Below are 15,458 nucleotides of genomic sequence, written 5' to 3' on the forward strand. Positions count from 1 at the left end.
TCCTTCATAAAAAAATATTTGAAATCATACAAGACTGTGTCTTCACTCAGTACGCCCTGGATTCTCGTCTTTAATTGAAAATAGGATGTGAAAATATAAAACTATTGATTTAAAAAATGGTTGATTATAAGTATAACATCAATATCTTTAAAGTTAATTGCAAAATAGTCACATATATACAAATATATAAATAGTTTGAGAGGGTCGGTAGAGCAGGGACAGACTGGCCATAAGGAGAACCGGGTCTTTTCCTGGTGGGCCGGCTGTGAAACGGGGCCAAATGGGCCACGATAAGCTGAAATTGGCTGCTGCGTTATGCAGAATGGGCCACAAAACGACACCGCGATATGATGAAGGGGGCAGCGATATGCAGAAAAGGACAGTGACACTCCCCCCCCCCCCCCACCACCACACAAGTTTCTATGAAAAATCCTGGGCCGATTTCTCTTCCCAGTCCGCCCCTGTGGGAGAGCGACTCGATTGCATTATTCACAGTGTGTCGTGAGAGTGGGCGGAGCTGCAGAGCTCTGTTGGCGCACTTTGTTGGACGCGATTCTCTGATTGGTGGATATTTCTCTTTAGAATCATAAGTAGTGAAGTTCTTTACCAGAAATTCAGCTGTTAAGAGACTGATGGCTTCAGCAGAAGCATACCATCGATTAACAACATCAGCGCTCACGGTAGGTCTGTCTTTAAAGTTTTATAAGTTATCATCATTAAAAATCAATCCTCCTTTGGAATTTTTTTTTATGAATGTTACACTCTATTCAACTCCTAATGCCACGACTTGAAAGATCACAGATGTGATAAATCAGTGGGTGTATTCACAAACCGATATATACCATTCTCACTTCAAAAATGCATACAAATATTAAGTATGCAAACTGAACATGCGCAAAGGGTTCTTATGATTCAGTGTTTTGTTGAAATGTCTTAAACTGTGAGTAAAATGAAGCAATCTCTATTTTAATGAATCATCAGAGCTGCTCTGCTCTGGCATTATCAGCGACACGCTTGTGCGACTCTTTCACTCATAAATGAAACACGTAATTTCCATTGCAGACCAGCGTACATATTGCTAATTAAGATGCCAATCTGCAATAAGCAGAGAGAAGAAGAGAGAGAGAGAGACGAGGCTGAAGATAGACAGCAAGGTCTGAATATTAATAACGCACATTACGGATCTCCTTGAATACAAACTGCTTCCATCTTATCATGTCAAAAAAAATATGGTGCTTCCTTTCACACACATCCTCAGTTTTTAGGCCTATGAAATAAGAGTATGAAATAAGAAACATTAATGGGTGATTCTCAGAAAATATGTCAAGAAAATGTCCTGGTCCTATTTTAATCCAAATTCAAAAGAAACAAATAAAAGATGATATTATGCCAATAGAAAATGAAGCCTGATTTTAGGGCCATTATGATTATTTACATTGTAACATTTAGGGCTGGGTATTGATACAGAATTCCCGATTCACATATATGTCAGTTATAATGTCTCTTTTGCTTATATATGAAATGCATTCTCTCCCAGCTAATCCTGTTAAGTATACAGGGGACTTTCTAACTAGGTACATTACAAAAATATTAATTTTATTAAATATATTTTATTCGTTTTTCATCATTTTTGGCATATTTAAAAAAAAAAAAAAGATTTTTTTTTAAATGAACAAATCCATGTATTCAATCAATAAATATGATAATATATTAGATATATCATTTTTTGTTACGTTTATTGTTTAATTTGTACTATTTACCTATTTACATTGATTTGTTGAAAACGTGCTAAAACTGGTACTGTCTCTTTAAGAAAACCGGCATTTCTGCAGAGAGCGTCTTAAAAATGAGCACATGTTAATGAGAAAGACTCGAATGGCTTTATCTCATCTGCGCCATGCATGATTAGAATTAAATGTATCTTTCGTTTTCTCTTTTTATTTTATCAACAATTAACTAGAGAACAGAAAGAGCATTAAACGAGACATTATTCATTGAGAATTGGGTTCTGTGGATCTCGTCTTTGGACACACGTTACAAGGAGCAACTTTTACTCTCAACACTCAGTAAAAGGATCTCGCTGCTGAATACTCCACCACTATACTACACAATCACTGCTGAGTGAAATCTAAACATTTACCTGCCAGTTGCCAAATATACTGTAAACACTTTAGTCGCAAAGCGCGAAATTTGTTTGTAAATGCGAGTGATTTCCTCTCATTGTAGTGGAGGGTTGTGCACAGACTAAAAGATCGATCTTGGGATTTAAGAATCGTTATCGAGATTGTTCAAGAGAAGATCGCGATGCATCAGAAAATCGATATTTTTACCCAGCCCTATATTAACATTATTTTCGTAACAGTTGCACTTATTTTAGCCCACAATTCTCATTACCGCAACGCAGAAAAAGATGGTCATTAAGATTTTCTCATAAACACAATCTGAAAAAAATTATATATCATTTAAATTGTAAAGTATTTATCCATTATAGTAGTACTCCCTTGGTTTTGCCTTTCATTTGCATTGATTTTAATTAAGAAAATCATTGTACAACAGCATCTTTTCTATTGTAAAAGAAAAACATGACTGTGTTATGATAATGAGAATCATCATCGAAAACAATGGGAATAGTAAAAGTACAGTAAAATATCCAGGTTTGTTACGGTAATGAGAATTGTCACAATGCAAAAAATGAATGTAGGCACATTTTTTCATGCAAAATAAAATTTCATATTTTTACATATTGATTTGGAGTTAAATATAACCAGGAAATTTTCTTCACAGGTTTCGTGAGAATCATCTTAATATGAGCCTTTCATTTTCACTAAGTCTGAGACCACTTGTAAAAACAACAAAAATTAGTTACAAATGCATATCATATCAAAGCTTTAATTTCCTGGTAAAAACTGATTTTGAATCCCAGCTTTAAAATGCGGTCTCAGACTTTTGGCCTTTACTGCACTTTATACTAGTACATAATACATACACTATAGACAAGGATTTATTATGTTTATTATACAACGCATAATTTAAACATGAAACATTTTCAACATCATGATACACAGCAAAAGTGTGACGTCACTGAAATGATACACCATGATTTGGCTCTAATTTAGTAGCTTGAATAATGTTGCAATGTTTGCATATTGCAAACTACTTTCCATGGAAATATTTATGATTATTTTTATTTTTGCATAATGCTGGTTTAATCACTAGAATTGATACATTACGATCAATACTCATAAAATCTATGCACACAATTAAAATGCATTAATATGTGTCCTGTTGAAATGAAGGCCATGTCCACACTGATACGCTGCTGTTTGTAAAAGCATTGATTTCGCTGCGTTTTGCGCCTCCCATCAACCGAAAACTGAGTGTTTCAAAACACTCTCTATAACTGCATCCTTTGGAAAACGATGGCGTTAGAAACTGAAAATTGAGTTTTCAAATGAAAACGGATTAGTGTGGAAGTAACCTAAGAAAACAGCGAAAACCACTACGAAATCTTCAAAACACTGTTTAGAATAATTTATATAAAATAATGAAAATGGAGATAAATATAATCGGCATGTGCACAAGGTTGCTTCTCGATCTGAGAAGGGCTTTTGAAGCAGAAGTGAGTCACACTTTCTCATCTGTTTGGAACTCTTGAATTCAGACAGTCAACAGAGGGGAAAAAAAGCCGTTCTGTGAAATCTTCATAGGAAATCTCACATCGTTGACAAGAGAGGACAGCTGGTCTCCGCCATGTGTCATTGTTCATAGCAGTCCAAGAAGAAATTTGATTTGCATGATCCTGAAATGGTTTTCATTATGCAAGACCCACTGTACATACTGTATATATTCAAATCAATGTGACACATGTTCTTTCTTCAGCATATTCGCTGTGGTTAGAGGCCAGAACGATACTCTACGCAAGTATGCATTGCAATTGCATGGTACTTAACGTGCTTTTTCACATTACTGTGGCAGTAGCAAACTTAAGTGTACTAAAGAGTAGTATCTCAAAGCAGTCGCAGGACTCCAGATTAACATTAGAGAAGGACAGAAAATAATAAAATTATTGATATTATTATTGTTTTACAAATAGAAGTTTGCAGTGTGATACTGTGGATATTGTTTTTAAGTCTGCTAAATGACTAAATGTAAATGTATTGCAAAAATGAGTGCAATTATAAATAATGTTGCATATTGTGTCCCACTGAAATGCACATTTGACAATAAAACATTTGTTTGGGATATTGAAAGTCCTTTGTAAAAACACCTAATTTATTGGGCTCAATTAAAACATTCTGGAATTTCTGAAAGCAAACAAAGCCAATTACTTTAGATGTTTACGTTAGATGTGACTATGGTTTCTTTAGATCAAACTATGACATTTATGTCAGAAACAATAAATGCAAAATATAACAGTTTAGAAACTGCCATAGTTGTAACAAAAACTATTTATTTTCCTCACTCCTTAAATGTATTTAATAGAACTATATTAATAATATAATCATATTTAGTGTGGATAGATTCCTGCCAAATATAATAGTTAATACAGTTTGTCTCAGGGTTTGATGACTTGCGATTCGACTCGACATAATCATAAATCATAAGCTTTCTGACGTGCAAAGACTTTATACCTTCTAAAACCAAAGATAAGTGTCAGGGGCGTAGATTTCAAGGGGGAATCAAAACAAACAAGTACAACCCCCCCCCCCCCCATTATTTATACCATCAATGGAAACATGTAAATGCTTCACACTGCAACCCCCCCCAATGTCGAAGAAAAATCTACGCCCTTGAGCAGAGTTGTACATTTAAAAATGTGCAGAAAATCAACGATTTATTTCCCCAATAAACAATTAATTTGATTTTCAAATCTGCATTTCCACGCTTCACATTCAACCAATCAGACAACCAACTAATCAACTTCCATGAGAATACAACTTGCGCATTCAAGGATGACACAGCCAAAATAATACCAAAGGTAATGGACTACTTGTACTGAGCCTCATGATGTACGTCTGCTTTGAAATAGTGCGGCCCGCTAGTTTCCGGTTAAAGGTGTTTACATGCGGCGTAGTTGTCTAGTTCCCAAAACGCCACTTAAAATGAGTGTTCGAAAGAGTATTTTAAAGTACGGATCTTTGCAGAGATAGCAGAAGAAATATTCTGAACATTACCGTGTACAGCTTTTTCAAAATTTAGTGGAAGAACAGTTTTCAGAGCTTTAATTCAGCCCGAGCCGATCTGAGAAAGCAATAGCTGGTATATACTCCAATCCAAGCGCATTTCTCCGTTTCTCCTCACACGGAGGTCTATAGCAGACATTTAACCACAGATCAGCTGGAAACGCAAATGACAAAAGGTGGAAGGAGACAAAGGGTGTCGGCACCAGCAGTGCTCTTAGAATTATACAACTACATGCTTCAGTCACTGCCATGTGTGAGGGAGAGAGATGCGACGAATGCATGTATCACCCTGTTTTTATTAAATGTTTGTTTTAATCTTTATTTTGTGTCACTGTTTACTGATAAGTATTGTATATTGATACATTTTGAAATGCTAATGCATAAGTAAGAGCTGCTAAAGATAATGTGTGTGACAAGGAGGAAGGCGTTGCCGAGCTGTGAGGGTGTGCGACAGGCGTCAAGTCAATTAATCAGTGCAGAGAGAGAGATAAAGTGGAGCTGGAGACGCCAGTTCGAGAGAGAGAGAGAGACACCTGACCATGCTGTGTGTGTTTATGTTTGTTTTATGTTGTTTTAAGTTCAGTTACATCATTAAAGTTATGTCGACTGTCCTGCCAGTTCCCGCCTCCTCCTTGCCCATCCTGAACCCTTTACATTGGTGCTGAAACCCTGGAAGGAGAAGGGATGCGCTGTCGTGGAGTTCTCGCAGCTGCCGTCCGCAAGGGGAGGAGCCGTTCCGGCCACCAGGGGTCGGAGGACTCGCTGCCGTCCGCCTGGGGAGGAGCATCTGTCATCCACCGGAGGGCGGAGGAGTGGCTGAGGACCAGGCGACGGCATGTCCGGGAACCGGCAAGCAATTTTTTCTCTCTCCTCCCTCTCTCTCTCTCTCTCTCTCCCACTCACCCTTTCCCTCTCCCCTCTCCCTCACCTCATCTCTCCCCAAATTCCCAGGAGGCGGGGTGGACCATCGACTGGCGGAACGGCTGGATGGGCAGTATATCCCCTTCAGAGATGGGGGGGAGTAGGCCAGTCTGGATGGCGCCCCGTCCTGAATTGGGCGGGGGAGGAGTGTGACGAGGAGGAGGGCGTGACCGGGCTGTGAGGGTGCACGGCCGGCGCTGAGTCAATTAATCAGCAGGAGTGCCGGAGACGGCAGTTCGAGAGAGAGAGAGAGACACATGCGTCCTTGCACCCTCACGGCCCGGCCACGCTCTCCTCCTCCTCACAATGAGTTATAATGTTTGAAATAGATTAAATATATGTAGTGTGGTTAAATATATTTTAACTCAGTTATTTATTTATTTAACTTGATAATACAACTGCTTCATTCTGTTCAGATTGATTTTTAAAGCATGGTCAGAGTAAGATAACAGCTAATGTACTACAGGTATTTATAAATAAATACATCTGGGACATTTATCCAAAGAAATGTCATTTGCAATCACTGTATGGTGGAATTTATCATTGAATGTCAACTGGTATGAAATATCATCAATGAATGAAATGCGTGTTAATGAGACGGCCAGACTGCTGGGGGGGATATTCTCCCCAATTTGGAATGCCCAAAGTCCTCATGGTGGCATAGTGACTCACCTCAATCCGGGTGGCGGAGGATGAATCTCAGTTGCCTCCGCATCTGAGACAGTCATCTTATCACGTGGCTTGTTTAGCGCGTTACCGTGGAGACCTAGCGCGTGTGGCGGCTTCACGCTATTCTCCACGGCATCCATGCACAACTCACCACGCGCCCCACCGAGAGCGAGAACCACATTATAGCGACCACGAGGAGGACTCTGCCCTCCCTAGCAACCGGGCCAACTGGTTGCTTAGGAAGCCTGACTGGAGTCACTCAGCACACCCTGGATTCAAACTTGCGAGTCCAGGTGTACCACACCAGTGTCTTTACTTGCTGAGCTACCCAGGTCCCCTAATAGAGTATATTTTGAAACGCTGGAGCGCTGACAGCATGCGGAAAAACGAAGTATTACCCTAGCTTTAAGATTCTCTAAAATCATTGTTGCAGCATTACAGTAGATGGCAGTAAATAAAACAGAGCATAGAAGGGGACCGTTCACGCTATTGTCCACTATAGTGGCCCTTCTGGCAAAACTGAGAATGCAACACGTACTTGTGCAGCGTTTTGAATTGCATTCCAACTCATTTTGGGGCGCAAATCAAGCTTGCGTAGCTAGAAGTGTTTGCGTTCACATACTTGCGTAGAGATATTTCTGGCCGTAATGGTTTCGGTAGGAACGATGCAATGTTAAGACTTAATAAGGACATTAAAAGGAATGTTCCGGGTTCTTAACAGATTAAGTTCAATTAACAGTATTTGTGGCATAATGTTGATTTAAAAAAAAAAAATAAAAATAAATAAAAAATACAATAAATAAAAAAAAAGGAATCATCCCTTGTTTATTTAAAAATAAAGCAAAAATCTGTGTTACAGTGAGACACTTGGAATGGAAGTGAATGGGGTCAATGCATAAATGTTAAAATACTCATTTCTGTAAAATACTCAACATTATGCCACAAATGCTGTAGATTGAGCATAACTTATTGAACCCGGCACATTCCTTTAAAAGTCCTAATATCAAAAGACATTTATGTATCATGTCATCATTTCCACTGAGTTTCGAGAGTTCATTTTCTCTTCTAACAATCTTTAATGTCCCCGTGCGTGTCGTGGCGCTCGTGCTCTTCCCCGCCATTTGGGTGCCATTCCCTTGAGTTTCTTTCTCTTCCTGTCAGACACACACCACACCTTCTCGCAGTATTGCTCCACCCGCTGGAAGTTGCTGTAGCCAATCAGCTGCATGAAATCCTTGTACCAGAGCTTCGAAGAGGAGGGGGCGGAGGGCAGGCTGGGGAAGGGACAGGGTGGAGATCTGTGCTGGGAATCGCCTTCCTCCTCCTCGCCTTTATGGAAAAGACCCTCCACTTTATCCTCGTCCAGGACCTCCAAAGTGACTCGTACCACTGTCTGTACAAAGCCGTGCTCTGTGGACTGGCACACATACACTCCTGCATCTCCCTTTGCGATTCTAAGAAGCAACAGGCCATGAAGGGTCTGAATCAAGCGTTCATCACCTTTCACCTGAGAGAAAGAAAGAAAAAAGGAGGACATTTGTGCACTTAATTTGCTTTCAGTATCAGGGTGTAGAATTTAACCTCAAGAGATTTTTAGTACATTGCTGTGTGGTTGATAGGGTGTTCTGGGTGGTTGCTATTAGGGTTGGAAACCAAGAACCTGTTCTTATAAATATGTTTTAATGATTTAACAGTGTTAATAGCACGAAACACACAGTGCGACCAGAGTAGCGACCTAACCCTAACCCGAACAAATGACTAATGAACCGGTTCTTTTGAATTTATAGCACAAACATACAGTGCGAACAGTGTAGATGGATTTTCAAAAGAATGACTCTATTGAACTAATTCTTTTGAACCTATAGCGCAAAACATACAAGCCGTCCAGTGTAATTAGATTCCTGAACAAATTAATTTTATGAGCCGGTTCTTTTGAATGAATAGTACAAACATTCAATGCAAACAGAGTAGTGCGATTCTTTAACGAATGACTCTAATGAACCGATTCTTTTGAATCTACAATGTGAAACATAAAGGACGAACAGTGTAGTCCGATTCCCAAACGAATGACTCTTTTGAACTGGTTCTTTTGAATTTATAGCACAAACATAAAGGGTGAACAGTGTAGTCCGATTCCAGAAAGAATAACTCTAATGAACCAATACTTTTGAATCTACAGTGCAAAACATACAAGGCATCCAGTGTAGTCCGATTCCCAAACAAATGACTCTTATGAGCCCATTCTTTTAAATCCACAGTGTGAAATAAACAGCGCCACCAATGTAGTCCGGTTCCCGAACGAATGACTCTTATGAGCCCATTCTTTTGAATCCACAGTGTGAAATAAACAGCGCTACCAATGTAGTCTGGTTCCCGAACGAATGACTCTTATGAGCCCATTCTTTTGAATCCACAGTGTGAAATAAACAGCGCTACCAATGTAGTCTGGTTCCCGAACGAATGACTCTTTTGAACTGGTTCTTTTGAATTTACAGCACAAACATACAGTGTGAACAGTGTAATCCAATTTCCCTAAGAATGACTCTAATGAACCGATTCTTTTGATTCTACAGAGCAAAACATAAAGAGCGAACAGTGTAGTTAGATTTCCCAATGAATGACTCTAATGAACCAAATCTTTTGAATCCAAAGTGCAAAACAACAAGAGCGAACAGTGTTGTCCGATTTCCCTAAGAATGGCTCTAATGAACTGATTCTTTTGATTCTACAGAGCAAAACATAGAGCGAACAGTGTAGTTAGATTTCCCAATGAATGACTCTAATGAACCGATTCTTTTGAATCCACAGCACAAAACATAAAGAGCGAACAGTGTAGTCCGATTTCCCTAAGAATGGCTCTAATGAACCGATTCTTTTGAATCCAAAGCGCAAAACAACAAGAGCGAACAGTGCAGTCCGATTTCCCTAAGAATGGCTCTAATGAAACGATTCTCTTGAATCTACAGTGCAAAACATAAAGAGCGAACAGTGTAGTCCGATTTCCCTAAGAATGACTCTAATGAACCGATTCTTTTGATTCTACAGAGCAAAACATACAGTGTGAACAGTGTAGTCCGATTCCATAACAAATGACTCTTATAAGCCTTTTCTTTTGAATCCACAGCATGAAACACACAGCTCGACCGAATAAATTAAAATAATTAAATATCTAGAATTGTTATTTAATCTATAGTTAGGATGAATTATTTGATTGCATTGTTGCCTATTAAAAGTCTGTCTAAACATGCCTTTTATGATAATTAATTTAATCTGATTAGTTATGCATGTCCTGTTGAATCGTTAAATTCCTTATGATTGCCATGCCTAGTTGCTAGATTGTTTTGGTTGGATTCTTACTGGCATAAGTCGAAAGATCCCACCCGCATATTCTAAATATGGCTCAGATCTATGGGATGCTTTTGCCCATTTTATCATCGGCCAGGTGAAATTCACAAGTCTGATTGCTTAGAAAAGTAATAGCACACCTCCACAAGCCACATGATTTGAATTATGATTCATGTCTGTTGCACAAACGCAGTTAGATGAGTGATGTGGCGAAATGTAAAACTTAGCTTTGGGGGTTTGTAAAGATCTCTAACCCTATGAGTAATAGTGACGCTCGCCACTAATAAATGCACCATTATCTAAAGTATGAGTTACTGTGATCCTGCAGAGAGATGTTAGAGAGTAAAGATGGAGTGACACAGCCGATGTCTTTATTATTTTCTATTTAAGATGTAGTAAATCACTGGAGGAAACATTAACCAGCATCCCTGTGGTCAGAACGTTGAAATGGAGCTTTAATCTATATTTAACAGTCCTCTCTCATCAGCGGTTCAGGCCAGAGCTTGTGATGGAATAACTTCCCAGAACAGCTCCAAGTGAACTCTGTACATGTTTGTAGACTTTATTCGAGCACCTTTCATTCTTTCAATAACTGTTCAGGTGTTCCTTTTAAAGGAGTAGTTCAAAAAAGTGTGCGTTTATACCTCCTCCATGTCCACGCCACGTTGAATGTACCAGTTAACGGATGCCTGTAGTGAACGTGGTCTGCATTCTAGTAGAGTACTGTTGTTCTCCACACCATATACCAGCTTTTCTGAGATGCTCTGATCCTCTGTAACACACACACACATATTGCATGTTCAGTCACAGATCCCATCCGCCTCATTTTCTCTTTAAAGCTTCTAAAACTGTAATATCCGTCATTGATAAGAACATACCGCTAAGCTGAAGCCCGTTGCACTGCTGAACCGCGTTGCCATGCCGGATGTCTTGCCGTCTGAAGCGTCTGAAGAATGAGAGAAAACATAACCACATTGGTTATTGACATAACCAGGCCTGGCTCCAGCTCTAAGATGTAAGGTGGGCCATAGGACCCACCAGGTGGGCCGAACAGTTGGAGGGGTGCGTGTAGGTGTAGTTCTCGAGGTGGGCCAAGTTCATGATTGGGCGGGCCAGGCCCGGCTCCACAGGGGGGACATAACCTAGACAGAGACCTGCATGTCTGTCTGCAAATGTCATAATATCTGTGTGCTGCCCGTGGTGTCAACGAGTACCATGAAGTGACAGAAATTCAATCAGACGAGCTCGTTTTGTTCTTGACAGGTGTCTAGTGCTAACTGTTGGTGACTTGTGTGGCTTTGCATTCAAAGTGAGCATGTGATGGGCATTAACATGGGCGAGAGGTGTTGGCATCAATCGCTAACAAGCTCAAATTGATGAGCATTCTGAGTCAGCCGACAGGCCTTTGAGTCGGGATTATAGAGACACACCATTCGCTGTGATGAACGACACTCTGACACACACACAAGTGAAACATCAAAAGAGTTCTCACAAAAACATACGCTCTCCAAGTTCACTGAGGTTAAAAGGACAGTTCGACCGAAAATTAAAATTCTGAACTGTATACCTTTCTTCTGTGGAACACAAAAGGAGACGTTTGACAGAATGTTAGCGTGATTCTCGTAAAAATCTGTCAAAAAATTAAATATAATGCCTTGGTCCTATTTTACTTTAAAATCAAAAGAAACATTTTCAAAAATGATATTTTACATGCAGAAATTATTATATATATATATATATATATATATATATATATATATTATTTTTTATTAATTTTTTTACATTGTGACATTATTTTCATGACAGTTGCGCACATTTTACCCCCCCCCCCCCCCAATTCTCATTACTGCAATGTGAAATAAATTATATTTTTTAAATTTTAAAGTATTTAGACATCATAGTAGTACTCCCTTGGTACTGCCTTTCTTTGCATTGATTTTAATAATGAAATTAAATATTAAATAATAAGTAAAACAAATTAATAATAATAATAATAATAAAACAGTGTACAGCAGCGTATTTGACTGTGTTATGGTAATGAGAATCATTGACAACAATGGGAATTGTAAAATGAGATGCCCAGATGCATTATGGCAATGATAACTGGAGGTAAAACGTGCATATATATCCTGACAATGTCACAATGCAAAACAAAAATAAAAAATAAAAAAATGATATATATATATATATATATATATATATATATATATATATATGTCAGTGGTCCTCAATATAAGCTTCATTTTCTTCATTTTTTCACTCAGCACACCCTGGATTCAAACTCACGAACTCCAAGGGTGGTAGTCAGCATCAATACTCGCTGAGATACACAGGCCCCAGAGAAGCAGATTTTAACGTTTTTTTTTTGGTTTTTTTTGTTTTTTGTTTAAGCATTAAATATTATAATAAGGCCTAATAAAAGTGGTATAGAAAAAAACATATGTAGGTTCTCTCTGAACTATTGACAAAACCAATTATTACTTGATTCAATATGCCTGTGTGACATATAACAGGTTGATAAATACACATTCTCACATGTTTAACACACCCTTAAAGCCTGAGAAAGAGGCATACAATCAAAAACTACCATCAGACATGCAATATGAGTCTTAACTACTGCTTAAATGATTGGTCTACATACAGTAAATAATATGACATTCAATATTCAAACTTATTAACAACCCATTTAAATTGACCAAGTTACTTACTGCCAGTGGTGTAGCCAAATTTCTATATATTTATATATTTATAAAATAGTTTAAAAAAATGCATAAATTCAGATTTTTGAAAATGTGAAAGAATTGTTCGAATGCGTCGCTTCTCTGTTGTCAAGGAAAATTTGGTAAAAAAAATTTGGCCCATCCATTTTTGCTGAGGCCCACCCAAAAGTTATTTCCTGGCTACACACTTGTGTCCGGCATTCAGTAAGTGCTGTGGTGGCAAACAATGACTGAAGCTGTCACTCACTGCATAAACAGCCCACTGACACTCCAAACAGAGTTCTGCACTCTCACAAATGCTCTAATCAGCATAATAAATCAATGAGTTACACCGCGTCTATCGCTTGATTAGAACTGAAGCATTTTAATTTTGTCACGTTGCTCATTTGCACTGTATCTACGTTGCAAGTGAGCGGCGAAACATGCAACGAATCCAAAATCATTCTAAAGTGCTTTTCGCATTTGCTCTGCAGCTTCTTTTCTAGTGTCAGGTGACGTTTCTTCAGTATGAATTTTCGTGTGGTGAAACATAAGACTGTTTAAAACTTGCACATTAGGATCAGTTGTCATTACTTATATAGGACGGAGGACTAATTTAAGCATCTCTGATTGGCCATTGCCATGTCATTGCTCAACGGACATGTCTGTGATTGGTTAGAATACTCAACCGCTGCAAAAACATGTTGTGAATGGAAACGACTGACACAACAGGAGCAGACTTAAAGGCTGTAATAGTTTTCACAATTGTATAATCATGGCAGCTGTAATCGTAATTGTGATTAGTTTTTCTATTAATTGTGTAGCCCTAGTGATTGGTGACTGAGGCAACATTCTGTCTAAAATCACCTTTTGTGTCCCACACAAGAAAGAAAGTTATACAGGTTTAGAACAACATGAGGATGAGTAAATGATGACAGAATTTTCATTTCTGTGCGAACTGTATCTCTAAAAAAAAAACATTTGTTATGCAAAGTTCACGGAAATGAATAACATGTCAAGTAAATAAATGTCAAGTCTTCTAATACTGTCTTTTTATACCTGTTTCTTATTATGAAAGCAATCTGCAGTCTTCATACTGTGAGTAAATGTACAACCAGCCAAAGGCTGATATTTACAGAGCTTAGATATGTATGTGTGTTTCAGATATTTTAATATATTCTGAATATCAAAAGCGTGTGTGTGCATGCTTGTTCGAGTTTAAAAGGTTAAAAGCCTAAGCAGATCTCCACAAACCCTTCTAAAACCAGTCAACTGACCAGCCTGGAAAACCAGCTGAGATCAGCTTAGGCTAGTTTTATCTGTTTGTTGTTGTTGTTTTTCCAACAAGGGTGAGAGTTTGGGGTAAGATTATTTTGTCCAACAAATGGCAGACAGGGGAGGGTTCAGGAGGGTCATTATTTGTCATTTCTCATGTTGTACTTTTCAAATACCCTTTATGTGTAGATTTTACTGTTTTATTCTTGTTGAAGAGCATGCTTGAGATGAAATATGAGAAAAAAAAAAAAAAAAGAAAAGAAAATTAAGGGAAACATCACTTTTTATTTGCCATCATTTCCGATCAAGCTGTAATGTTGTGAAATTGTGAAAAAAAAAAAAAAAAAGTGCTAAAATATGATTTATTTGTGTGTATTTAGGATACATTAAATGTTAGCTATAAAATTAGCCTTAAAAGTCGGTTTTTATTTGAAAAATATAATTTCCATCAGCATCATTTCCAGCACATAATTCAATTACACACAATACAGAACTGGAGATGTGCTGGAAATGACACTGTGGTGGGAATTATCATGACTTGAATGACATAAAATGTCCTGTGATGCATGAACATACACTGTTGCACACTGTTAGTAGATACATTTAATAAACTAATGAGAGTGTGAAAACTGTTTAACAAGATATCCACAGTGCAAAAACTGCCTGAAGTTGAAGAAACACCCTCTTATGTGAGTGTTGGTACCTTTTGGCATACAGTCCTACAGGGTAGTACTGGGAACATGTGAATCCGTCCCAGGCGCAGTAAGGGTCTCTGGCAAGGCAGCAGTCGGCGCAGGCTGAACCGTACAACCCACACTGATGCACACGGATCTGTGTAACACCCAGCTCAGAGCCCACGTACAGCTGCTGCTGTGGAGACACAAACATACTCCTGTCAACCGCTTTGTTACACTTGATGAATTCCATTGAGTCCAAATCACCACTTTAGGATAGTAAAATGAGAGAGAAAAAATGCATCATGTAAAAAATACTATGACAAATATTTTACTATATAACAATAATCATACATTTCTTTGTACACAGTCTTTTGTAATATAACAAATTCTAATAAATATTAATTATTTTTTTATTATATATAAAAGCTGAATTTTCTGTAAGTAGCAAGACTGCAATGGTGAACACACATGCATGACAAGTTTACTCAATACTACCATCTCCAGGTGGAAAATAATAATACCAGTGAGGGCATCACAGTCATTAGAGTTTTAACACTTTCATCTCAGGTGTTCCATTCTATTTGGTTAGTTATTAAAGAAATATTTCACCCAAAAATGAAAATTCAGTCATTGTTTACTCACCCCTGTGTTGTTGTGACTCTATAGGACTTTCTCTCTTTTTCTCAACA

At 38.2% G+C, this 15,458-nt stretch overlaps 1 protein-coding gene across 1 annotated transcript in view; it reads right to left on the minus strand.

Annotated features, from left to right (window-relative positions):
- Window positions 1-2,995: 2,995 nt before the first annotated feature.
- Window positions 2,996-15,458, minus strand: part of sema3e (sema domain, immunoglobulin domain (Ig), short basic domain, secreted, (semaphorin) 3E) — a 79,756-nt gene continuing 67,293 nt past the window's right edge. Inside the window, exons 14-17 of the mRNA XM_051724610.1 lie at window positions 14,796-14,962; window positions 10,997-11,064; window positions 10,763-10,890; window positions 2,996-8,280 (exon numbers count right to left, since the gene is read on the minus strand). Of these exons, the coding sequence (XP_051580570.1) occupies window positions 7,849-8,280; window positions 10,763-10,890; window positions 10,997-11,064; window positions 14,796-14,962 (795 nt within the window). The 3' untranslated portion in view covers window positions 2,996-7,848. The remainder of the gene's footprint in view (window positions 8,281-10,762; window positions 10,891-10,996; window positions 11,065-14,795; window positions 14,963-15,458) is intronic.

Source organism: Myxocyprinus asiaticus, chromosome 18 (assembly GCF_019703515.2).
Source record: "Myxocyprinus asiaticus isolate MX2 ecotype Aquarium Trade chromosome 18, UBuf_Myxa_2, whole genome shotgun sequence".
Lineage (NCBI taxonomy): Eukaryota > Metazoa > Chordata > Actinopteri > Cypriniformes > Catostomidae > Myxocyprinus > Myxocyprinus asiaticus.